The sequence below is a fragment of the Papaver somniferum genome, chromosome 2 (assembly GCF_003573695.1).
Source record: "Papaver somniferum cultivar HN1 chromosome 2, ASM357369v1, whole genome shotgun sequence".
Lineage (NCBI taxonomy): Eukaryota > Viridiplantae > Streptophyta > Magnoliopsida > Ranunculales > Papaveraceae > Papaver > Papaver somniferum.
The window spans coordinates 119,630,010-119,656,272 of NC_039359.1; the positions used below are offsets into that span (position 1 = coordinate 119,630,010).

General features: G+C 36.6%; 1 protein-coding gene across 1 annotated transcript; it reads right to left on the bottom strand.

Moving 5' to 3' along the window:
• Positions 1–596: 596 nt before the first annotated feature.
• On the bottom strand, positions 597–5,014 carry LOC113348954 (pyrophosphate-energized vacuolar membrane proton pump 1-like). Its single transcript, XM_026592868.1, has 8 exons — positions 4,606–5,014; positions 3,154–3,728; positions 2,676–3,055; positions 2,463–2,549; positions 2,038–2,368; positions 1,546–1,956; positions 1,196–1,255; positions 597–1,067 (listed from the first exon to the last, which is right to left on the bottom strand). The coding sequence occupies exons 1-8, from the start codon at positions 4,853–4,855 to the stop codon at positions 861–863; spliced, it is 2,301 nt and encodes a 766-aa protein (XP_026448653.1). The 5' UTR covers positions 4,856–5,014; the 3' UTR covers positions 597–860.
• Positions 5,015–26,263: the final 21,249 nt, after the last annotated feature.

Below are 26,263 nucleotides of genomic sequence, written 5' to 3' on the forward strand. Positions count from 1 at the left end.
ATTTTACGGCCAGGTTTCTTTTAATTCCAACCATAGAATCTGATTTTACGTCCAGTTTTCTTTAAGTTCCAACTGTAGAAGTGATTTTACGTCCAGGTTTGGAAATTTTACGTCCAGGTTTGGATTAATTCCAACCGTAAAATTTTATTTGCATGTAGTTTTACGTCCAGGTTTGAATTAGTTCCAACCGTTGAAGCTCATTTTACGTCCAGGTTCCTTTTAATTCCAACCGTAGAATCTGATTTTACGTCTAGGTTTGGATTATTTACGTCCAGGTTTGAATTATTTCCAACCGTAGAAGTTTATTTTACAGTCAGTTTTTCTTCACACAAAAACTGTCCTAAAATTCACCAAGTATACAACAAAATTCGTTAATTTAATTTTTATCTGATTAAATTAAATTAAAATTAACTAAATAAGAGTTATTTAGTCATTACAAAATTATTTGAGATTTGGGGTTTTTGATATTACTTATGGGTAACCCGTTTTTGTAGTATTAGGTAACGCCCCTCTAATGGAATGTGAGGCCCCAATAATGATCCGACTTTGTCTCATTAGGCATCCCCAATTAATCCAGTTTTTCTTATCAGAACAAAAAAAAAAGAAAAAAAAAATCTTAAAATGGGAAGACGTATTCAACCTTTCCCGGCATAAGTTTGACCTCACTAAAACAGCAAAAAGAAAAGTTGAAGCTAAGCTAAATAATTACCAACTCTGACAAAAAGACATATAAGGTATAAACTCAAGCTGCAGAACTAACCTACTAACTAAACACTAAACTAGTACAGATCTGATTAGACAAAATATAAAATAGACATTATCATCATCATCACATCTCCTGGAGTTTCTCATCCCCAAACTTAAAAGAGTTTGAAGATAAGACCACCATGTTTCGCAAAGAAAGGAGCAAATACAAGAGACTCCACCGCCATGAGCTTGATTAGAATATTTAGTGATGGACCTGATGTGTCCTTCAAGGGATCTCCAATGGTGTCACCAATAACAGCTGCCTTGTGGGGGTCTGACCCTTTGGGGCCAAGAGATTTTGCATGGTCAGATACACCAGCCTGTCATGATAAAACAAATTATTATACACAAGATAAAGGCAACATAATTCTCAGTGCAAGCATATAATGTGGCACATAATTAGTAAAGAACAATAAAGTAGAGAATCCAAAGTGGAACTTGTTTTTACCTCAATATACTTCTTGGCATTATCCCAAGCACCTCCGGTGTTGGAGGCAGAAATTGCAATCTGCCAAATGTAACTTTTATTAGAGCATGTACTAAGTTCAAAAATGATAAAACATCTATTGCATGACACACTCCATCAAAGACGCAGTGCTTTTCTAAAATTTCAAATGCACAGGAGAAATGCTAGCAGCAGTCATAAGTGCACTGTTGCTAACCACCCCCAGTTTTCATGTAGACAAAGTAGGGCCGGGTCTAGTAATTTTCATCGATCGACAGAGTATGGGAAGACTCTTAACTAGAAAGGCACATTCCACTGTTCAGCCGAAAAGTAGTCAGGTAAAAATATGTTACCTGTACACCAGAAACAAGGGAACCAGCAAGGACACCAGAGAGGGTCTCAACCCCAAAAAAGGTTCCAACAATGAGGGGAGTGAGCATGACCAAGGCACCAGGTGGGATCATTTCTTTGATGGATGCATCTGTCGAGATCTTGACACAGTTGGCATAGTCAGGCTTTGCAGTACCTTCCATAAGACCAGGAATGGTGTTGAATTGCCTGCGAACTTCTTCCACCATCGTAAGAGCTGCACTTCCTACACTCTTCATGGTCATAGCTGAGAACCAGTATGGAAGCATTGCTCCAACAAGCAAACCAATAAAAACTTTTGGTGTAAGAACATCCACACTTAAAATAGCTGCACGGCTCACAAAGGCACCAAAGAGTGCCAGGGATACAAGAGCAGCTGATCCAATGGCAAAACCCTATACAGAACAGTTCAACAAACTCAATACCAGAAAGGCAGAAAGTAAGGGAAGTAGAAAGAGAAGTCACACAGGTTATACCTTTCCAATAGCAGCAGTGGTGTTTCCAGCAGCATCTAGAGCATCAGTCCTCTCCCGGATCCTGTGGCTCATGCCAGCCATCTCAGCAATACCTCCAGCATTGTCACTGATGGGACCATATGCATCAATGGCCAATCCAGTAGCAATAGTGCTGAGCATTCCAAGAGCAGCTACAGCAATTCCATACATGGCAGCTAGGCTAAAACTGACAAAGATACTGATGGCAATAGCAAAGATCGGAATGATAACAGATTTGTATCCCAAGGCAAGGCCAAAGATAACATTAGTAGCAGCTCCAGTTCGGCAGGAATCAGCGACATCTTGCACAGGACTACAACATAAATGGAGAAGTAAGGCTTCAGACTGAACCCAATTAAAGACCATCAGAAAAACGATGAATAAAAGTCTTTGCTTAGAAACATTACCTGTATGCATTGCTGGTGTAGTATTCTGTAATAAACCCAATGACCAACCCAGCCCAAAGGCCAATAGCAACACAGAAAAACAGTTCCCTGCAGCCAGAAAGGAAGAATTTAAAACTTGTTTGGTCTGGGCATACTTACTTTTCTAACACTGAAAAAATGATAAGTTCAAACTAGAAAAAATTAAATATAGCGAAGCTTTGTTATAGAGCTCACCAGTTTTTCACAACTTTCTGAGTACCAAAATTGAAGATTGTGAATGATGATGGGAGGGCAACCCAACTAACAAGAGCAATTCCCAATGTCATCAGAGCAGTGGAGATGATAAGCTGGTTCTTTAGTGCCGGCTCGATTTGAGTGACAAGCTTGATTTCAAAGAAATCGGTCGCAAAGAGGGTGGTGAGCAAACAGACAAGGATACCAACGGAACTAATAAGCAAGGGATAGCACATTGCAGTGAATTCATGGTTGATGCCGAAAGAGGAAATGGATGCAACAACAAGTGCAGCACAAGAGGACTCGGCATAAGAACCAAAAAGATCAGAACCCATTCCAGCAATATCCCCAACATTGTCACCAACATTATCAGCAATAACCTAGGTGGAATAAGATAGGCAGATTAAGCTACAAATCTATAATAAATCTATAATAGGAAGACTAAGATAAACAGCAAGCCAAAAGCTTGATTTCTTACCGCTGGGTTCCTCGGGTCATCCTCGGGGATGTTCCTTTCGACCTTGCCTACAAGATCAGCACCAACATCAGCAGCTTTTGTATAGATACCACCACCAACTCTGCCGAAGAGGGCCATAGATGATCCACCTAAACCATAACCAGTGATTGCCTCAAATAGTCCTTCCCAGTCATCACCGTAGTAGATCTTGAACACATTGATGGTAAGGTAAAGAACCAAAAGGCCATTAGCAGCAAGGAGAAAACCCATAACCGCACCAGACCTAAATGCAACAATGAAAGCCTTTCCAACACCTTTCCTCGCCTCCAAGGTTGTTCTGGCATTGGCATATGTCGCAATTTTCATTCCTAGAAAACCAGAGATCACTGAGGTGACAGCACCAAGCACAAATGATATGGTGCTGAAGGTAGCATTGGCAAGAGCAGACTTGCACATCTTATCTACATTATATGTGCAGGGCTGCAACTTTGTACTGAACCCCTCCACGGACCCAAGGAAGAGGAAAATAAGAATTGCAAATGCAACCATGAAAACTCCAACATACTGGTATTCAGTGAATAGGAAGGAAGTTGCTCCTGTTACATCAATAAACACACACATCAGAAATCTGAGTTGGTTCAATCAATCATCGAGACAGGAAATAACCATTTTGCAGCAGCGAAACAATGCAAATTAAATCAATATGAAACAAGGATTCAATTGTTAGATATCTGGGTGCAACTTGGTTTTCAAGTACAAGCTAAATCATGAAGAAATCCTGAACAAGTAAACACCATTTAGAGCCGTAGCAAAACAGCTTGCTAAAATGTGTATTTGCGAGATCTCAGTCTAATTAGACTATGTGGATCAAAGAAAAACGATATATGCCAGTTGATTAGATACAGCACAAAGTAGCCAGAAAAAGGCATGCAAAGTCCCTGAGGATAATTGTAACTTAACCACCACCGACACACCCATCAGTGTGGTAAAGAATAAGATCAATGAACACAAAAAAGACAATATTGTTCACCCACTTGTTGGCAAAACACATTAATCAGCAAAGGTTAGACCAAACAGGGAGGAGTTCCAAATTAGTTGCAAGGTGGGTAAAATAAAAAAATTGTTGAGCTACCAAAATTGCATCAGACAATTCAGGAAGAATATGTATTTCTAGGGTTTTAACAAAAATTTGAATCGCAGCAGATCCAACTTATAGTTTTAACATATGATCCTAACTTTTTCAAATTTGAACAAAAAAAAAAAGGACATGCAAAAAAAATCATCTGAAATAAAAAACGAAATAAGCACAGACTATAAAGATGGAAACTTTTAGCTAAATCTAATCCTTGGACTGAATTATAAAGATGGAAACTTTAAGCTAAATCTAATCCTTGGACTGAAATATATGTATAATATACGAGCACAAAAAGATCTGACAAAAATCAGAGAAATTCTAGATAAAAAAAAAATTACCTTCAGAGATAGCATTCTGAATCTCAGCACATTTAAGTACAGTATTATGATCATTAATCCCTTCTTCCTCTTCAATCAAGGAATCGTCAAACCCATTATTCTTCTTATTATTAATATCAGAAATTTTTTGTGGAGAAACTTTCACTCTAGATACTATATACCATTGAAACAGAGAAAACAAGATACCAACAACGGCGCACACTGGAATCAATATCTGCGTTAACAGATCTGACAGAATAATTGATCCCATCGTTACAGTCCTCCGGATTGTACCAGTTTACGGTTGATTCCGTTCTGTAAATCAGTCAGAGAAGAGAGGAGGAAGTAGAACCAGTGTTAAACACCTACACACGAGGGGTTTTTGTGTGTTTCTGTCTTTTGAGGTTCTTTGTTTTTATAGTATACGAGAAAAACGAGTTGAGAAAAAAAATAAAGTACTTAGTATTTTAGATTAGATTGGATAAATGAGGATATTGTTATTTGGATAAAACCCTAGGAGCGTATTTAAGACGCAATTTTTTGAAATTAGCATTTGGCATCTTAATCCATATCCTAATCCTTGTACTTGACATGACACGAAGTATCCAGCACAGCAGGGGGGGATTATTCAACGAGTTTATGCTACCGGTGAAGGAACACGGAAAATGTTGTTGGGAATTGGGATGGGAAGCGCCAAGACTTTGACGTAGTGGTTAAAATATTAGGGAAATACTGGGATTGCTTAATGGATGGGAGATTAGGTGAAGGGGGGTTGAATGGTTGTTTACTTAGTCTCAAAGCTGAAACAAGGAAAAAATGGGATGATTACGTATTGTCATGCAGGAATTAGGACAAGGTCTCTAGTAAATTAGTAAATGGGATTATTATATAGTTAAGTTGATATCATTACAGTGCAATGGTGTTAGGGGTGGTTTTTTGAACCTGTATTCGAAATACATCAATAAATATGTATGTTCTAGGATTTCATCCAGCCGAACTCTCAATTTTCTATATATTAGATAAGTATTTATACATTGATTTTGAATATGCATCGATTCAGCTCCTAGATGGATTGGTCACTATTATAAAACAACACTGAACATGTTCCAAGTTGCTAGTGTAGCACAGAACAGGGGTAAAAGGGATAGGTTTAAGTTTCGTCAGAAACTTAATAGAAAAATGATTCAAGGATCAAGATTCTAAGGTAAAAGATTGATAAACAAACTTGATAATAATATTGATAATAAGATGTATAATAAGATGTGTCTTCTAAACAAGAAGGCATAGCCTTTAAATAGGTTTACAAGAACAGAATAAAAGAAAAGAAAAAGGAATTCTACCTAAACTAGGAAAGTAAAGGACTTGCAAAGCAAGTAAGCTAACATAGATGTTAGGGATCAACAACTATTGTTGATACGGACTAAAGGATCAACTATAATAGTTGATACAGACGAAAGGGGTCAACTGGTACAGTTGACATAATGAGATAGGAAGATGTCCTACATCAGTCCCCTCTTTTTGAAAGAAACTCGTCCTCGAGTTAACTAACAAGAAAAATGTCATTCTTTCCATATATTGTTCTAGACTTCGAGTTGTCATCAAAGAGTACGAGTTCTTTTCGTCCATGAAAATATAGATATCACGTTTACCGGCTTACCACGATCAAACACAAAATCCATAACTCTGGAGATCATAAACAGAAGTATCCAAGAGGTGTTGTGCCACGCGTAATATGATGCGCTTTTGAATTTCACGCGATCAAACACAAAAGTCACATTACCAATGATGATAATGTAAACCATGCAAGCAACGACTATCACGAGTAAATCAAGTGTATCTTTCAAGTTCCGAACTACACCTTTGAAAACGTAATTAATTAACTCATTCCTTCTCTGGTCCAAAAATACCTCCTTGACTTCAGTATCAACATTTCTGTTTTGAAATAGAATCCACCAACCAAGTCTTCTGTCTTCTATGTATCGTATGGCATTAATTTTATTATCTAGCAGTATCCCAACCGGTAATGCAGCTAAATGTGGTGAAAAGAATGTTGGATAAATGATGTCATTTAACCATCTCCAGTAAGTAATAACTGGTCCATCACTGGCTTGCTTATCCATGAAAAACGAAAGAACCAATATGTACAGAAAGTTTAAACTTGCACATATGCTTCTTGCTTGTTTGGTAGCAAAAATTAATTGGATTAACTTAATACTGAACTCCTCAAACAACATAAAAATGTTACCACTTGATTCGACCAATGAGCCTGGGATATAGTATGGCTGCTGAGATGTTTTGCCACAAATTCGAAAATGACCAATGCTCCGAGCATCCCCCCATGCTCCTGTATTTCTCATTCTAGTGATGTCTAATGTGACTGGGCCATTGCCAGAAGATGTATCGAAGCCCATCTTGTACTACGTCAAAAGCTGGTTTTCTATGGCAGAGTTTAAAACTCATCGTGAAGAACTTTTATAATACAAATCTGACTCCCCTGACAACAGTTTCTGGAAAGACTTGAAAGAAAAATTATCATGAGTAGTCGAGGTCCAGACTAACTTATCACCAACCCCGGAAATTGAGAAACAAATAGAGCAAATATGGGTAGCGGTGAATGGATCCACAATTGTTCCATTTTTCAAAGTAACTGAACTAGTAATACCAGCACCCATTAATTTTCCAAAAGCTCTGTAGTTCTGGAGTTCCATTGTTGTATTCAAGAGATCAAAGCTATTTTTCCCTAGTACCAATGCAACGAGTACCTCAAGACCAATTTCCATATTATCACTACTTCCTTGTGTCAGGTGTTGTCGAGTGCACTGCAGTTCTGGTAACAAATAAAATGGACCAACACAAATCTCTTCTGCAAGAATAATAATGCGAAACGTACGTTCCATGTGTATTGCAACCTTTGTTGTTTTTGAGATTTCTTTTCCTCTCTCATAGTAGTTACCTCCTACGAACACACTTCTTTGACCAACACTGTGATCTGCTCCAGTAATAGCCTTTCGTTTAAGTCCAGCCAATGCACTTTTGTTATCACGAGTCCAGTCTATAACATACTGTCCGTAGAGACTACGAGCACCATATTTCAAGACACCATTATACCGAGGATGCCCCCATATAGTCATTGTTGTAGCAGTATTATCCGCGCAAAACTTCCAACCTGGATCTCCTGGGCGTGGTTGATTCTTCACAGTTTTGCATATATAGTAGTAGAAATTCGAAACTTCAATAATATCCATCCAAAGACCGTCAATGGGTAAAAATGCACGACAATACTTGGTAACATCAGTCCACCATACAATAGTCGCAAGGATAAGAAAAACTGTGAAGTATATAGTTCCTGCACATACTTGAGTAAAGAAAATTTCACCATCAGTTTTGACGATAACACCATCGGTTGTCCTAAATTGTGATGAATCGTATCCTTTCCTTGTTGTCAACAGAGGAATAGATAGCACCAATATTACGTGCTGAACAGTCTAACTCAAGTGCAGTTGCAGCATAAATTAAATCATGGTCTGCTTGAAATCTGTAAAGCATACATGTCCACTCATCAGACCACGATGCAGTAGTGGTAGGTTCGAGGAAAAATTCATGGAAGTCTGAAAAGCATACAGGTCCAGGCCATACTCGACAAAAGAAGGATTCACTGTCAAATGTGATGCAAACATAATCTTCCATTCCTTTTCCAAGAAAAAACAACTTCTTCATACGAGAAAATTCCATGAGATCAAGAGAGAATTCCAGTGTTGCACCCATACGTAAATTAGCCACAATTGCTCCAATCACTGGCACGTTCTTATAACTCCATATTTGCATCAATCTGTAACTCTTGTCGATCAACGCCCTAACAAATTCACTATCTCCAAGAATCGCTGCTAGGTACACAATTGTATATCCATTATCCTGGTTCACCAATTCTACGAATCTCTTCTCGTATTTCACATCATGTTCGCTATTAAGGCTTGGACTTTTAAAACGTTGTTGCACAAGGACCTTGATAGAGAACAATAAACTCTGAAAGTCTTCTTTACAGGGTAGCTTGGTTAAAGCTAAATATTCTCCGTTTAAAGAACCAAATTCCTTACTTGGTGTCAAACGATCCAGTTCCGTGACAGGTGATAAGATGTCAATTACACCATCACCTACCAAACTGTCAAGCCAAAGTGCAGCATGAGTAAAGTAAAATGCATAATTTCTTATAAAATCAATTCCACTGGAGCATAGTGGACTAAAATCTGAATCTTCTGCTCTTGTTAACCTCTCCGAGTTCGATAATATTCTACCATGGACTCTTCCGGTGTAATTTTCTATACTAATAGTAGGAACATAAACTAGCCAAAGAAACTCTCCATGATGTCTCAAAGACAAGATGTTGTCGTTGTTATGGCAAGACTTAAAAACAACTTGAATTGTCTTCAAAGGCCATCTTGGATCATCTTGAATTATAATCAGTTCAGTATCGTTTAAAAGATGTTTGTCTCCTAGTAATGATCTTGCAGCTATAATCACTTCTAAACCATTAGTATCACGAACATTAGATCCAATGCTAAGTGTACTTCTTTGAACATTATACTGTGAAGGAAAACTCCATCCAATACCTTTTGGTATAGACCATTGCACATACATCTCTTCATTGTGAAAACCAAATTTTGGATATGTTGTAAACTTGACGTTTTTAAAATCCCAAAGTAGCCTTTTTGCTAAAGTTTGTCTACCTGTGTACTTTTCTATAGTAATATCCTCTTGAGATACTAACACATTTACAGAAGTATATGGAAACAAAAAAGAATTCTCTTTGGTTATCTCAACGAGTTTAGTCTTACTAGGGTTTGTATGCAATAGTATTTGTGTATCCAGTTGATCAATAACTTGATTATGTTCATCCCTAGATAAAACATGCATATCAACATCAGAATCTATGAAGCTAAGAACCGAAGACTTACCATTCTCCGACAAATCATCTAATGAATCATGTAAAACTTCCTTCAGCTGGTTTTCTTCATCCTTTGGCGAACTTTCTTTTGTATTCTCCTTACTAACTGAACCATCGGAAGACAACGATAACTCCTTTTGAGTTGATAACGAAACATCTTTATCGTTATGTAATTGCTCATCTTCTTCGACCAGATTTTCTTCTTGCATAGAAACATGATTTTCTTCACCGTTCTCTTCAGAAGTAGTGTTTATAATAAGAACCGGTTCGAACGGAACCTCATCGAACTGTCTAAAACATTCCACAAAATCCTCAAATTGTGCTGTTGTATTAATATCTTGAGAAACAACCGAAGCTTTGTCTACCTGATTTTTTCCTTCGTCAGGAACAGGTGTAGTCGAAACATCTTTAACACCCATAGATGATAACAAAATTTCTTGAGCAGAAGATGAAATTGTAACAGTAACTTCCTTATCGTCTTCACTAACTGACGTAGCCGAAACAGCTACAGAAGCATTAGAAGATGATGAATTTTTTTGTACTTCTTTACCGGAAAGTTTGGCCCAAATAGCTTCGACAATGGCATCAATATCAATTTGTGCGAACTTGTCTCCCATTGTAACGCAAGGTAGGTTGTTTTGAAAATTTAAGGTTTTTGAGTTGTTGCGGAAGCTGTGTAAAGGATCTGTTTCTAGATAAAAATCGAAAAACTATGTATCTGATACCAACTAGTGTAGCACAGAACAGGGGTAAAAGGGATAGGTTTAAGTTTCGTTAGAAACTTAATAGAAAACTGATTCAAGGATCAAGATTCTAAGGTAAAAGATTGATAAACAAACTTGATAATAATATTGATAATAAGATGTATAATAAGATGTGTCTTCTAAACAAGAAGGCATAGCCTTTAAATAGGTTCACAAGAACAGAATAAAAGAAAAGAAAGAATTCTACCTAAACTAAGAAAGTAAAGGACTTGGAAAGCAAGTAAGCTAACATAGATGCTAGGGATCAAAAACTATTGTTGATACGGACTAAAGGATCAACTATAATAGTTGATACAGACGAAAGGGGTCAACTGGTACAGTTTACACAATGAGATAGGAAGATGTCCTACATCAGTTGCAATAATTCCACTACTTAATTCCTTAAACTCGTTTCATATTGAACTTGTCTCAAGTCGCAGAACATCCACAATTGAATTCCTTGAGTCTATTCTATATGTTTCATTTTCAAATTTTTATCTGAACAACATCAATTATCTATTATTTTTGTAATGAGAATAACATCCAAGCATAAAAAAGGAGGGTCTCTTCACCCTCAAAGGGTCAACAAAGACCAAATAAGATATTATCAAACATGATATTGTACCCAGTGTCAACACTAAAATAGGCATTGCACCACAAACACCATGGTGATGGGGCATGCCTAGCATCAAACGAATTATGCGTAGCACTTGCCTATGCTAGCACCAAGATGTGCGCATGGATTGGTCGAAGTGTACCCAGTGCCATATTTTACCTTGCACATTGCCAGGCAATATCCATCGGCATAAACATTTTTGCACGGCGCTGGATCTGCATGCCACTGCGCGCATGTCACACCGATGTTGCGACCATGCCACAACCATGTCTAGGACATGCAACAACCATGCCTAGACCATGCAACAAACAAGATCATGCCACAACCATGTCGAGCCATGTCTACATCTTTCTACTCATGCGGCCATGTCTAGGCCAAGATCATTACTACTGCCAGTCTATGGTAACGTCGTCGCTAGTCATGCGTATTTCAGGTCTGAGTTATAAGTCGCAATATTCTATGAGTAAATATCTCAGCTGAGATCATCACTAAGACGCCATCATTGGTCATTTATATCATTGTCAAGTATCATCTTTCTATGACGCTATGGTCAAGCCATGGTGATATAGTCCACTCGTAGACTTAACAAAATACAAGTCATCCATAGACTCATTATCATTATAATAAGGTTTCACAATTGTCAGCATGTTCGGAGCTGAGCATCTTGTCTCGGCACATCATGGCTATGACTTATCCGAAAAAGAGGTAGTCCATGATTCTATTATTTTCTACGAGACATTGAATATGTCATGTGGGGGATACTTATTGGGGTATTGGTCTGGCGTTTTACAACAACATGCAACATCGCAACACCACATTATAAAGTAACAAGTAGTGGTGACGGTTAAGATAAGTTAGAAGAATGATGGATTAGTGGTCATACGTTCTTCCCTGACATAGCAGACATGACTTTACCATTACCTCAATGATCTTCATTTCTCCACTCATTCATAACATCCACTACTTACGAGGAATCAGTGTGTTTTCATTACAATTAAAAATAGATGGCTTCATCTATTTTCCAAAAGGGACGATCAGATGAAGTCAATAAGCTTATCAGAAAAAAAAAAATAAAAACAATAGATGGCTTCATCTCTGAAGTGTACGTATATACCTTAAGTTTTATAAGTGGCTTAAGTATGAAATAATAATTTATGTGGATATGTTCAAACCTACTTTTGATTTTGATGCATCTTATCTTGCAAGAATGCAACAAGCCTCAGCAAATTTTCAAAATAAAAGAACCATACCTATTTCAAAACCATTCATACCATCTACCGACCTGTAATCCATTTTTTATTTCACTTCAAAACCATCCTCACCTCCACTTACTTCCACCCCAAAACCTTCTTTCTCTCTCACTACACGGTCAACTACCCCTACCAACAAATGAATCTCCTACTCCACCTATAAATAAATTGTCTCTTGTACAAAAGATTAGAAAAGATGAAGGCTTATGTTATAATTATGATGAGATATAAAAGTTAGGCCATCTATGTAAGTCACAATAATTGTTCATGTTAGCGGTTGTTAAGGAAGATGAGCGGACTGTCTTAGTTGAGGAGAGTGAAAAGGAAAAAGTGTTATAATATTCTCACTTGATGCTTTAACATGAGATGTTGTTCAAGATGTTATATGATTCACAATCATATTATCATGGTGTTGGTAAATACATGTTGTTCAATGCAATGGTCTCCTACAGGATATTTAAGACAAAAATATATCTCAGGCAGGGAGGCCTCTTATCTATTTTTTCTTTGTATGGAAGGCTTAATTCGTCTCCTTATGAAAGTAAAGGATGAGAAGAAAATCCATGGGATTAAGGTGGAAAATAATAGTACTCCTATATCCCTCTTATTGTTTGCCGACGACTGCCTTATTTTCGCAAAGGATACAACTGTTGCAGATAGAAATATCTTAGAGATCATTAATGCACTTACCTATGGATGGGGACAGATGATAAATTTCCAAAAGTCAAACATCTTTTTAAATACTCATCTGTCGAATATTTTTGAAAAAATCATAATTAAGATTTTTAAGTTTGAGGAAAACTAGAATAGAATACAACTACTTGGGACCCATGTTCATTTAAAATCAAATGTTTTGATTATATGATGAAGAGGTTTAGAGGTAGATTTCATAATTGGAAAGATAGGAATATTTTCCCGCAACTAGGTTTGTTATAGTCAAGTGAAACCTAAATCAAATCCATGTTATGCTTTATGATTCCAAAGCAACCACTTGCCGACTTAATTTCCTTCAAAGGGACTTCTTGTTGGGGAAGATGGAAGGCAAAGGGAGTTTTTACCCAGAGCAGGGTGTGATTTGCGTAAACCACCTGGAGTAGAAGTTTTGGGATTCAGGTACATAGAGGCAAACAACCTTTCCCAATTAGGAAGACTTTCCTGAAATTTAGTGACAAACCCCGAGTCCCTTTGAATTATAACTCTAAAATATAAGTACTTTAGAACCTATAGGAACCCATTTGACCAAAAGATAACTAAAAAAGGTACTTGGATTTGAAATTGTATCCAAAAAAAGTCTTCAACAGATTAAGCCTTGTTGTATTGGGGAAGTTGGCAACGGTCTATCCATTAAAATTTGTGAGGACTATTGGAATCCAGGGTACAAATCTATTCTGGTTGGACATTCGTCCCATAAAGGCAAGTAAGTGATCTCATTAACGGTAACTATGTATGGAAATGGAGTTTCATTAACTCTATTCTCCCTCCTCATGTCACTGATCGTATTGACCTCATTAAAATTAGGCTGGATCAAGGTGATATCCTGAGATGGAAACCTGAGAAAACAAAAGACTTAAATGAAAACACTGAATATAAAGAAAATCAAGTTCTTTATAATAATAAAGATATATAAATCTCATTACAAAAATGGTACCAACAGAGTGGTGTTTATAGTAATACACAGACAAATTTAGAAACTTATCCTACACTTAGGGTTGTATATCGTAACGGTTACCCGCTGGAGCCGAACTAAACCGATTGGGATATAACCAAACCGAGACATTTAATAATGGTTTGGTTTTGGTTTAGAAAGTTAAAACCCGAGTTTAATGATTTCAGTTTCGATTGGACCTAAAATCGATCCGCAAAACAAGTGGTAAAACTGATTATCTTAGGCCATTAATTGAAATCTATTATCATACATTGATTTAATCTATACAATCCAATCATCCTCTTATAAACCTCAAAACCTAACCTAATTCACTCTCACTTGTTCTTCTTCACTTCGATCGACACTACCTTCCTCCATCAGTTGCAGGCATCAGCCACTGAATTCCTACACCACTATCATCTCTAGTCGTAATTAACACCATGGAACCACCACTTTCTTACTACTAGTAAATAACACGTCATATTTATTCTTGTTCTTATTTTTATTTTGCTTGTGAATCTTCTCAACTGCAGCTGCAATGGGAAAAAACATCACTTTAAATAAACAAATCAATCATTTTCTTCATTACAAGGTATGTTAGATGACCTTGCTTGGTTTTTCTACTTGATGATAATTTTGATGATTTAAGTTTATAAATTTAAAAATTTTAAAACTAGAGTTTAATAAATTTGATTTTGCATGATTGATTTTGCAGGCTTCTGTTGCTCTTTATGATTCAACCAAGAAAGATTCTCAGCCAACACCTGAAATTTCTTCTTTCTCAACTAGTTTGGGTTTGATTCTGATTGTGATAATTAGTTTTTTCTTTTTCTTATATACCGACAATTACTAATTACAAAAAGGAAAGTGTGTGTGACTCGCAGTAGTGCAACATCAGACAGAAATAAAAATTCATCCTGTCGTACTTTATAAGACAATCCTGCACCACTGTACAACTGCAACTCTGTAAACTCGATCTGCATTATTATTTAGTACCAAATCTTTATACTCCTTGATTAAACCCTCCACTAATAATAGTAATATCAAATGGGATAAAATATGGACTTTTGAAATAGCTCATGGGTACCACTCCTTCTGCTTAAATGTATCAATAACGTGCTCCTTCTAACCTTTATCCTGTTAAAATATACTGACATGCCTATTTGATGTATTTTTTATAACCATAATGATGAAACTTGAGAGCATATATTTTTTTTATTATCCTTTTTCCCAAAGTGTGTGGTTCGCTAGTAATGCAAATCCATTTCCTATTTGATTGTTCTTACACTCTGTTAAACACATGTATACTAAGGTTGGTATACAAAACTTGAAGTTTGGGCTAATAAATTGAAGGTGAGTGGAGTGCCTTTTGTTCTCCCATCATACGACACATATGTAAATCTAGGTGCGAGAAAATATTTAAGGGCTCTCAACCACAAACAAGATGTACTCACGTAGCGAAAAAGGCTTTCTGGCTCGATAATTAAAAATTGCACATTTTTCTTACATGAAAATTACGCCTCCGGTGCTATTCCCAACTGGATAAAACTCCCCGATGTGCCACTCGTAAAACAGTGATCGAGCCTTAAGGTTTAGCTTACCACCAAGAAAATGCACGTCAAATTGTTTTTCCAAGCATGATGCCTCAACCGTAATTTTCACATTGTTCAAACTTACCCTTGTTCTGTGAAGGGTGCAAGGCCATAAAGGCTATTGTTGATGCATTTTGTATGCATCACAGGATTTCGAGTACTGTCCAGGCATAAGGCATACCTTGGACTTTCACATATGCCATTAAAATCTTATTTCCAATTTTCTCGCTTCGCTTCAGCATTGAGATGAAAACATGCATTGTCCTTGATCTTTCCAAGGGTACATCAGTCGGGCTCATGTCATCCTTGCACTGCAAGTGCATATACAATCTCCCCTAACTTGCATGTCAGTTTAGCTTCCTTTCTTGGCCATGCCTAATTAGCAATTGGTACATGCCTACCTCACGTAGCTTGATAGGAAGTATGAGCATAAATCGCATTGCCGAGCCAGATAATATGAGTTTCCAGAATGTCACAATCACTTCACAATTAGATGATATGAGCGACAAAGTGTTGGACTACTAATGCTCCAAATCATCATGGTTGCCTACAAAATTTTCTTCGTACCTTGAAGGGATCAAGCACGGATCGTAGTTCATCATCTTCCAGAAAAGTATCTAAATCCAACATGTATTGTAAGGCCAAAGAAAAATAAAGCCTAATCTAAATAGTCTAAAGGGTCTTTCGCAAGTGATGCATACATGTTCGTAAATATGGGTTCTTTAGCACGGGTTATGCGAAATATCACAACGTTTATATTTCCTTCATTTTGCACTTCATGGTGGTGCATTCTTAATTTAGCAACGCAATAACGATGGCACCTACGCATCGATGCTTCCGCATCTTATATGCTTCACCGACCAAGCTTTATAGATTAATGACGCATCTCCTCATAATGCATCTTCAACCAACACCCTTTTCAATACTTCTTTATATAAAGGAGAAATGAATGTGATGACGTGTCAATACCATATTCAACCTCAGCGAATACTGAAAAATTAAGAAGCCAGGTCACCAACCTCCCTTTGCAAACGGCGCGTCTGGCACTTGAAAGGACACAAAATTTTCGAACGGTTTGGTATAAAACCAAATACATCCATTTGTCGTAAATGGTTTTAATACCTATCGTTTGAAACTTGCAACTTGGAATCACCGATTCTTTGAAATCCTATGAATCGATTATGAACTGGCATCTCCGTACATATCATCGATGGTAAATTGTTTTAACTAGCCATTTTTCTCAATTACCGATTCCTTCTTTTGTTTCATATGTTTGTTGTTGATATGTAGGAGTATGTAATTTCAGTCATTTCTAACCCAAAATAGTGGGAGAAGAATCGAAGGAAGTATAAGAAGACACATGAACCCCAACCGTTTGATGAATTACTAAACATAAAATGGTTTCTCAATCATGATAGTTGTGTTTGGAAGCTTTATAGCAAAATTGTAGACATAAAGCCTTATAGAATTTGATTGGAACATTTTTGATGTGATATGATATCTTTTCTTAACAATAGATTTTGGGTGTTTGGGATTGGATTTGTTCAATAATATATTCTTTTCGACTTATTTATTAACTGTTGACATTGATTTTGAGTTCACTTGAGTTTCTGAAGTGATTGCGTCATAACTCTGACAGACATAATTTCCGCTTAATCTGTTCTTTTTTTTCTTTTTGCAAATTAAAGCATACTTCTTCTTTTTTTGTATTCCCTCTGCAGGGCAGCATTCAGTGGCGCCTGATATGCAACATATGCACCTGTTCTAAATGTCCAATTGATTGACGAACCCGAACGAAATCAGGTCAAAGTACAATACAGTATTTGCAAGTTTTATAAGTGATCAATTTCGTAGGCAATAAGTCAATTTGGTAAAAAAAAAATCACAAAAATGGCTTTTCAAGGACTTATTTGGTGGTTTACACAAAATGGAGGGAAGACAAATTTTGATCAGCCTATAACCAATTGTGTGACCTATTAATACATGTCAAGGAGGTATAATAGGACTTTGGTCGACAATGTTTATAACCGACTTCTGCCTTTCTTCACTATTATTGTTCTTAGTTTCTTTAAATTTTCCATTTTGTGTTCACCACATTTTGAAACAACTGTGTATGATGATAATAGTCGATTGAGGACAAGTAGATACATACTAATTTTGGAAAATTAAGATATGTTGGAATTCTGGAGGTAAGTCACGTTACAATATTCAATATTATTTGGTGTAATATCGTATACTTTAGTTGATGTTTGGATAATATAAATTATATTCTTATTTGCAGAAAGCTTGACAAATATAAGGCAGACAGGGTTTATCTTAGCTTGCACTAAGGGAGTGAATGGAAGCTAGACCTTAAGGTAATAACAAGAACCATGTATTGGAAAAAAATAGTCTTCACAAGCAGTGAGAAGCTATTCAAATAGTTGACCAACGGCTTATATCAACACATTGTTATGCTTTTATTCCTTATTCTTCTTGTCTGTAAATTGAGGTTGACAGGGTTGTTTCCTATTCTTTATGCTTAGATATCTATTCATTTTCGAAACTTGGATCTTTAGAATCGATGGATGGAATTTTTAACCATGTAATGTGTATAAGAAAATTATTTCTGCTTTTATTTATGAGGCTTACTTACCAATTATTTGTGATCTAAATTTAAGTTTTTATCGTGTGTGACTATATTGCTTCTTTTAAGTTTTTATTGTGCGTGACTACATTGCTTCACGACAGGAAGAATCAATATTGTGGAATTCGACAGCATCCATGGAGAAAGCGGCCAGGTGATCGTTAACATCTATTTGCAGGTTTTCCTTCATGTTTTTTCTTTTGTTTTGAGTTTTTAATGAATTAATTGCTAATTAGGGATAAATTTGACTACATCATTCTGCAAACAACTAGAGTAGAGGAATACTTCACAAATTCAGAAATCTAGCCCATGCATTAATTTCACGGGCAAAAAAATCCTTGCTTTTTATACATGTCTTAAAGACATTTCTACAACTATAAAAAGGGGAGAGGATGGACATGTACCAAGTTCACCTGATTTTGCGACTACGAATTACAAGTAATGCACCATTTTTTGGGTAGCATGGACACACCATTTTGGTGTCGGGTCCATGTCTGACGCGTAGGGGACGCAAGACGCGGACTAGACGCGACTATGACGCGTGTCTGACTCATCACGTATGCGTCTCACGTGAATTTCAATGCGGACTCGAGCTGGATGCATAGTTGAATCGTCTTGGATGCGGGTCACTCAGTTAACTCGCTTCGACTCGTACGTGGATCATACCCAACTCGCTACGACTTAAACCAAAACCACTATTTCTTTAACGTAACTTTTTGTTGACAAAAAACTCGAATACTGAGAATCGAACAACTGACTACAACTACACCATCCTAAGAGCTGAAGCACTCGAATACTGAGAATCGAATAAAGATTTTTGTGTTAGTTAATGCATGCATATGTCATATACAAACTAATCATGTGTTAAACTAGTAATTTTTCACTGATTCTTCTTTTTAATAACAAAAAATTTCGTATTCCATACTTATAACATTCTTTTGCAAGTGCAAATTAATGTTATTACATATATTATTTATTTGATTTTTATATATATATGTGTCCGCTTCCTAGTTTTTTTTATAATGAGACTGTGTCCGCGTCAGTGCTACCCAGACCATGGTAGTGCAATTTCAGTTCTCGGCTAATGCTCAATATGCGAATTGCACCTTAATGGTGTGATTTCGCTCTTGGCCAGCATACCACTATCGTGATGCACCATTATGGTGTTATTTCTGTTTTCGGACAACATGCCATGAACGCGCAATACAAGCTTGGGACGAAGCTTCATCTCATTCAATAACGCATCTTTGAGCATACGTCATGCTAAGCGTGGGCGTTACATTATTACCCTTTTGAAGAATTTCATCCCCAAAATTCATACAAAAACTATTATGGACAAGCTTTGTTGGTTTGTATTTCCTGAGCATATGTCCCACACCACGATGCTCAGAAAATCGCACATGGTTTCTTCAATTTGTCGTGAACAACAATTAGGATATTTTGAGCACACATCCCATATTGCGTACCGAGGACTCCAAAAGAGTCCAACATGTTATCTAGAATACCGATTTGAATCCCATAAGCATATGTCATATACTACATACTCAGGATTGCGAAATACATAGCTCAACACAGGATCTTAAGTGCAGTTTCATACTGTAACACCTAGGAATTCCTAAAGTTCACAATTTGGCAAGAGTCATTGAAATGATAAGCAATTCTTAACATAATACTGTGAGGACCAAACTCTAATGAAAGAGCAGACGGATGCAAGCCTACCGTTACATCTAATGGTCTTTCGGGTAAGTGGGAGCTAGTTTTCCTGATAACACTCACTGTTATAACTAACGGGTGGGGATGATCAGTCTCACTGTCTACCTACAATTTCTAACGGTATTTCGGGTCACCAACTATCTGGTGGGTCTCCATTCAATACTCGACTAAGTCTAACACAATTTGCCAACAGTCGACTTACTCTTTTAGCTTATTATTTCCCTTTGAAGGAAATGTTGTAGTCTCATTACCAAATATTCATTGACTTTGTAATCACCAAGTTTCACCTATATTCTACCCGATCTATCCCTATTCACCAGCTCCCTCAAAATTTCTAAAATATTTCTACTTTTTAACTTTATTTTTTTCTATTTACCACCTGTAGAAGTTAAATCTTATTTGGACACGTGTATTACCACTCCACAAGATTATTATTTATATATCTTTATCATTTAACTCATTGAGAAATAGACGAATTAAGGAGTGAATAATTCGTAAATCACCATTAAACAATCAAAGAAGTATTTTTAAGTGAATCGAAATATTTCATAAAATAATTATAATTTAGAGGTACTAAATATTTCATAAACAAGTGTTAATGTGTTTTAATTCAGACTAGTTTACAAAAGAAACTAAACATAATGTGCCTTCATATAGTTTACCTTGTTATTAACGGTTCCTCCACATCAGCACTAGTTTCGAACTTCAATCTTTCTGCATCCTTGCATAAATAGATTACTTAAATAAGAAAAGTTTTCATGATTTGTAGCAAAATATCAATGAAAACTGAAATGAAAGATTAGAAAGCTAACTAATCCAAACAGTGTAAATAAATTAAAACATGCATAATAGTAATGCACATCTCAATAACTAATCCATGTTGCCTAGTGCACTGATTTCGGTTACTGCTAAACTGGAGGTGACAGTTGAAATCTTGGACACTGCTTACTGATTATTACCACTCAAACCCACTACATACACCAAATCATCTTCTTTCTGACCAATACATAAGAAAAATAACGCATAGCTACATGTCGTTTAAAGATAAACATACATATAACATAAAAAATCACATGTTAGGCTTTAAAGAAAACTGAAATTACCGGGTACAACTTCAGCAACGTGAACAAGTGAGGCACCTTCACCTAGAGATGAATGATCATATGCTACGAGAGAATAATTATAGACGGGGTGGAGGAAAACTACCTATATGAGGAATAAAAGAAGGTGCATTAAAATTGTTACCATTGCGAAAAGATCCAATATATTATTTTAGCATTAGTTTACCTCGGCGGGGATTTGCTTAGGAAACACAGGAAATGATAGCATTACATCATAAACAGAGATGGAAACACTATCAACAACAACCAAACCCCCAGCTTTTGTAATGATACACAATAACACAAGTTCCAGAGGAGTGAAGCGATTTCATACCATCAATCATACACTTCAGTGGATAATATACCTGCAAATACGTTATCATTAGACTAATCCATAATGATTTAACAAGTGTTTAATAATTGAAATAAACAAGTGGAGTATTTCAATCATTAACACTTGTTTTTAGAATATATTAAATATTTAGTTTCAATCATTAACACTTGTTTATGAAGTGTCTAATTATAATTATTTAACGATCATTAACACTTGTTTTTGTTTAATAATTATAATCAAAGAAGTCTTTTTAAGTAGAAATTTAGGGAAAACTACCAAAGATTAGATGAATCGAACATATAGCAAGATTATGTTAATTCACAATCAAGAAGTTTGCTATAATTTTACGATCTTCTTATTTGTTTTAAATTTTCAAACTAATGAAAGTATTCTATTTCTTTTTGTTGATGTGTTTTTTTATTAATGTGTTAATGGTAATAGTTAGTGTGTTCCTGAATTATAGAAGTATTCAATCTAATGGTGAAATCTATTTCAGGTTACATAGTCAAAATCCCCGAAGAGGAAAAACAATCGTAATCGTCCACACTACCATTATCCTGAGCAGTCGTCTAAACTATGATTGTCCAGAGTCGTCGTCTTCCAGAATTTCTTGACCACAAATTTCTACCTTCCTGTATTTTATGAATTTAGTTGTCGATACATGAAAAACAATGAAAAGTCGTAATAATCCAAAATACGATTGTAATGTACGGTCGTAGTCGTTCTAAATTCGGCGACTATGGATCTCGAACTTACTGTAGAGTTGTTAAATTTAAGTCGTTACTAATTGAACGATTGAGATCAGTCGTAGTCATCCACACTACAACCACTCATAACTGCCATAACCGTCTAGGATATGACGACTACGGCTACGCTCTTTTCTTTCTCTTAGATTTTCTTTATCATCAAACAAGAAATGATGAGTGAATATGGTGGTCTATGGAGAGTTATAAGAAGGTGGTAGGTGGATGTAGGTGGAGTATAAGTACTTTGTAACTTGATTTATTTATTTAATCAGGCTCATGCTATCCTTACCTTGCATTGTTCTTGTGATGCAGATGCATATGCAAGCTCCCCAAACTTGCATACATGTTTAGCTCATTTTCCTGGCCCTGCCCAATTTATAATTGGTGCATGCCTACATCGCGTAGATTTATAGGAAGTATGATCATCCAAGGAATAAAATGCAACTTACTTCATCAAGTATGACAACAATCCTCTCTTGCATCGCATTGCCGAGCCTGATGATACGAGTTGCTAGAATATCGCAAGCACCTCGCACTATATGATATGACCGAAAAAGTGTTGGACCACAAATGCTGCAACTCATTGCGTCTGCATACGTACCTGGTAGGCTTTGAAAGGGGACAGAAAATAAGAGCAAGAGGAAGCCTACATGTTATAACCGCAAGTGCACGGTGTCGGTTGTAGCTTGTGCAAATACGGGTCGAATCCACAGGGACTAGGGTGTGTAAGTTGAAGTTTCCTAAACTAGTTAATCTAAATGCAATGAGTGACAATGACACAATGAAGCAAAGAGAGCAAAACAGGGCCTACACAAGGTGAGTTAAAGGTGACAGTGGCATATACAATGGTATTTACAGGGCAGTGATAGTTGCAAAATAAACAAAACAGATGCAAACCAAGGCTACAAACCAAGGCTGCAAAATAAACAAAACAGATGCAAAGCAATATGGAAAAACAGTTAAGAACCAAGGATGTAAGCCAAGGGCAGGGAGGAGTTTGTGCACTGATTTCAATGCACAACAGCTACAATTTGCAAGAAAAACTGAACAAGATGGCTAAGAAATTTAACTGAGCAGGGAATCAAAACAGGCTTGAAATTATAAGTGACTGTAAAAAGATTTGTGGCTAAGCCAAGGCTTAGAATCCACCTTGTGACCTAATCAAGCAATGCAATTCTAGGTTGAGTTGAAGACCTTGAGCATATATTAGAATGGGAGGAAAATCAGCTTGCTCACTGATATGCCCCTAGTATTGACTGTCTTTTGACAGCACAGTCAATCACAGGCATACCAGAGCACTGATTACTTCCCATTTCTCAAGCAAAACAGGCATCAAGATAACTATCCTAACAATACATCATTCAACAGTGCACTAGAATGAGACTATCCTAAGAACAAATCATAATAACATAACATAACATAAACATGAACAGGAGCTTGATATAAATTGTAACAATCACATACTCAAATTCAATACATGTTGGAGTTCAGAACAGCTAAAATTAACAATGCATTTGAATTGAGAATCATGGAATTGAAAAGATTGATAACCCTCAAAGCTACAGTTCATGGAAATAACAAAACTAAACTATTCTACTGATGCTCTGGCTAATCCAGGCATAGCCCATTACAACACCCAAAGACCCCTATTTATACATACAATGGAAATCCCAAAAAATCCCCAATTAACAGCAAAATTAGGGTTTGTAAAAAAATACAATTAAACCAAAAATTGGTTCACCTAACCTACTGATAACAACCCAATCAACCAACCCATGCTTCAATTAGACGTACAATCATGTTCCCCCAATTATCCCCAAATTATGAAATTAGGGTTTATAAGAAATAGAAATTAGGTTTACCTAATCACTGCAAACTCTTGATAGCTCTCACCCATGCTTCCTTACTGTCTTCTGATGCTTCCCACGCCTCCAATTGATCTATATCATCAACTAATTTCACCAACTCACTCCTAGGGTTCAGAGGTGAGAGAATAGGCGAAATTAGTTGTTTGAGAGAGATTAGAACGTGATATAGGTGATGGGTCGAGTGTGTATGATGATTTGAGAAGAGATGGTGGTGGTCGTGGTGGTTGAGAAGGAGTTGGTGGCGGAGCAGGAGAAGGTGGGGCTGTTGCAGACGGAGGTGAGGGAGGTGAAGTCGATAGTTTTAGGGTTAGGGTGTGTTTGGGTTAGGGTGTGTTTGGGTTAGGGTATAGGTATTGGGTACTCGGGTGTTGATCGGTTGTAGAAAATTGGATGAACAGCGAGGATGAGCCGTGGGATGTGGAGTTGATGGATCGATCTAACGACGAGATGGAAGGAAGCGAGGAGCGACCGTTGGATGCGGAAGTGCAACGAAACTGACGGCTCAAGATGGAGTTAGGTGCTATAGTGTTTTTCAGGATCTTCAGATTTTGATGCACTATGATGAAGCGACCGTACGATGCTGAGATGATCCAATCCGACGGCTGAATATGAAGGCGGGTATGGATATTGGAAATGGGTTTGGGTGAGGGTTTTGGGCCTTGGGTATGCCAAGCCCATATCTTCTTTAAGAACAATTCTTCCTCTTCAAGCCCAGTTCTAGCCTTTTGGTCTTGCGCACAACATTCTTCGCGGCTTCCTTGCGTAATTTCTCCCGGCTTTTCACTACTTTTCTGCTCTTTTCCGCTCCGCAATTCATCTAACTTTATTTATTACCTAAAAATGCAAAATTAATTAATAAAAATATTTATTCTTGAAAACAAAGAAAATACATAATATGGGATAAAATGTAGAATTAATGCACAAAAGATGAGTTAAATGCCAAGAAAAATATATAGAAATATGCACTTTTTAGGACTCATCAAATACCCCCAAACCTGAATTTTACTTGTCCTCAAGTAAAACAAAACTAAGGAAATCCTAACTATACCACTGTCGTTGGTCTCTCAAATGCATTTAGCGTATGCACTAAGCCTTTTAAACCACTAAGTGTCCCTAGTGGACGAGTGAAGTCTCGTGAAGGTTTGCTTAGAACGTACCTACAAAGTTCTAGGTCAAAATATAAGCTCAGATTCCATCAAATGTGACATGTGCAAGTCAGTTTAAGCTCACAGCAAAATGGAGATGTCAATCTAGCTATCAAAGGCACAATCCTAGCACTGATAACAACTAAAGACACGTGATAAGAGTGTAAAGTGTATCTACACATGTTTCTAGAATGACCTGAAGTTATGCCTACTAATCACCAAGAGATAGTTTTTAGGCTAAGAACCGAATTCTAAGCCAAGCTAGTTGTCCGGCTTTACGAGAATTGTGAATGTTCACCCAATGAGTTGGTGATATTTCAGTTTACCCGCGTTATACATCGATGGCTGCACCCTCCTTGCTTATTACAAGACTATTTACAACAAAAAGATGACTCTTTACATGACTCTTATTTACATTGACTACTCTCTTTTATTTTTGGAACAAGAGAGGATGGAATTGATAAATACTTGATTTTTTTTTATTTTTTTTTTTGATTTTTTTTTGATTTTTTTCTGAATATATACATCGTTTTTTTTTTTTTTTTGAATAACTTTGATCTTTACAACATAATGACACTTTTGATACATGAACAAAAAGAAAAACATAATTACATGACTCTTAGCAAGAGGTGGCCCTTATCGAATGCATCCGGTCAAATTCTATGGTTGCTTTTCTTAACGTATCCTCCAACTTCTATCCCAGCCAACCAAAGAACAAGCTAGTCAAGTCTCATTCAGTATTCTAAAGTGATTGGCAATCTAACTTCCTATCAAACACCTTGAAGATCGAGGCTATACATGTATTGGTAGATCGTGCGTGTGCAAGTTTCTTATCACATGTGAATTGTGCTAGAATCAGGGTGCCTAAATATCTAGACTAAGAATCCTTATGTTTACATACATGCACAAGAGTCAACATTTCAAGGTAAATGAGCTCCATTTTTATGATTTTTTAATTTTTTAATTTTTTTGGAATTTTTAATTTTTTCAAAAAGAGGGAGTTCTGTTTTCAATTATAACATGTGATCGTGGTATCTACTCTATACCCCCAAACCTAAACTAAACATTGTCCTCAATGTTTCAAAATATGAATAATATTATAATACAACATACGAATAGGACCATGCTGAGCAGGGAAAAAGGAAAGAGAATACCCGATTTCGGCGAAAGCAAGATTAGAACTCCGTTATTCAAGGCAAGAATCCAACATATGTCAGCCGAGATCATATTGGATTAGCAAAATATATACAAAAGGCACAAAAGATTTAACTAAGAAACTATCTACTAGACTCTATACAAGAAAATTTGGTTTTTAATGGGATTGGACTTTTTGGGAAAAATTTGGTTTTTATCGGGAGA

What these genes read in the sequence shown, in the direction of transcription:
- LOC113348954 (XM_026592868.1), bottom strand. Translation starts at nt 4,855, where the DNA reads ATGGGATCAATTATTCTGTCAGATCTGTTAACGCAGATATTGATTCCA. An exon ending in TCAGAATGCTATCTCTGAAG is followed by an intron (nt 3,729 to 4,605) that starts GTAATTTTTTTT and finishes TTGATGTAACAG; the next exon opens with GAGCAACTTCCTTCCTATTC. An exon ending in CAGAAAGTTGTGAAAAACTG is followed by an intron (nt 2,550 to 2,675) that starts GTGAGCTCTATA and finishes TTCTGGCTGCAG; the next exon opens with GGAACTGTTTTTCTGTGTTG.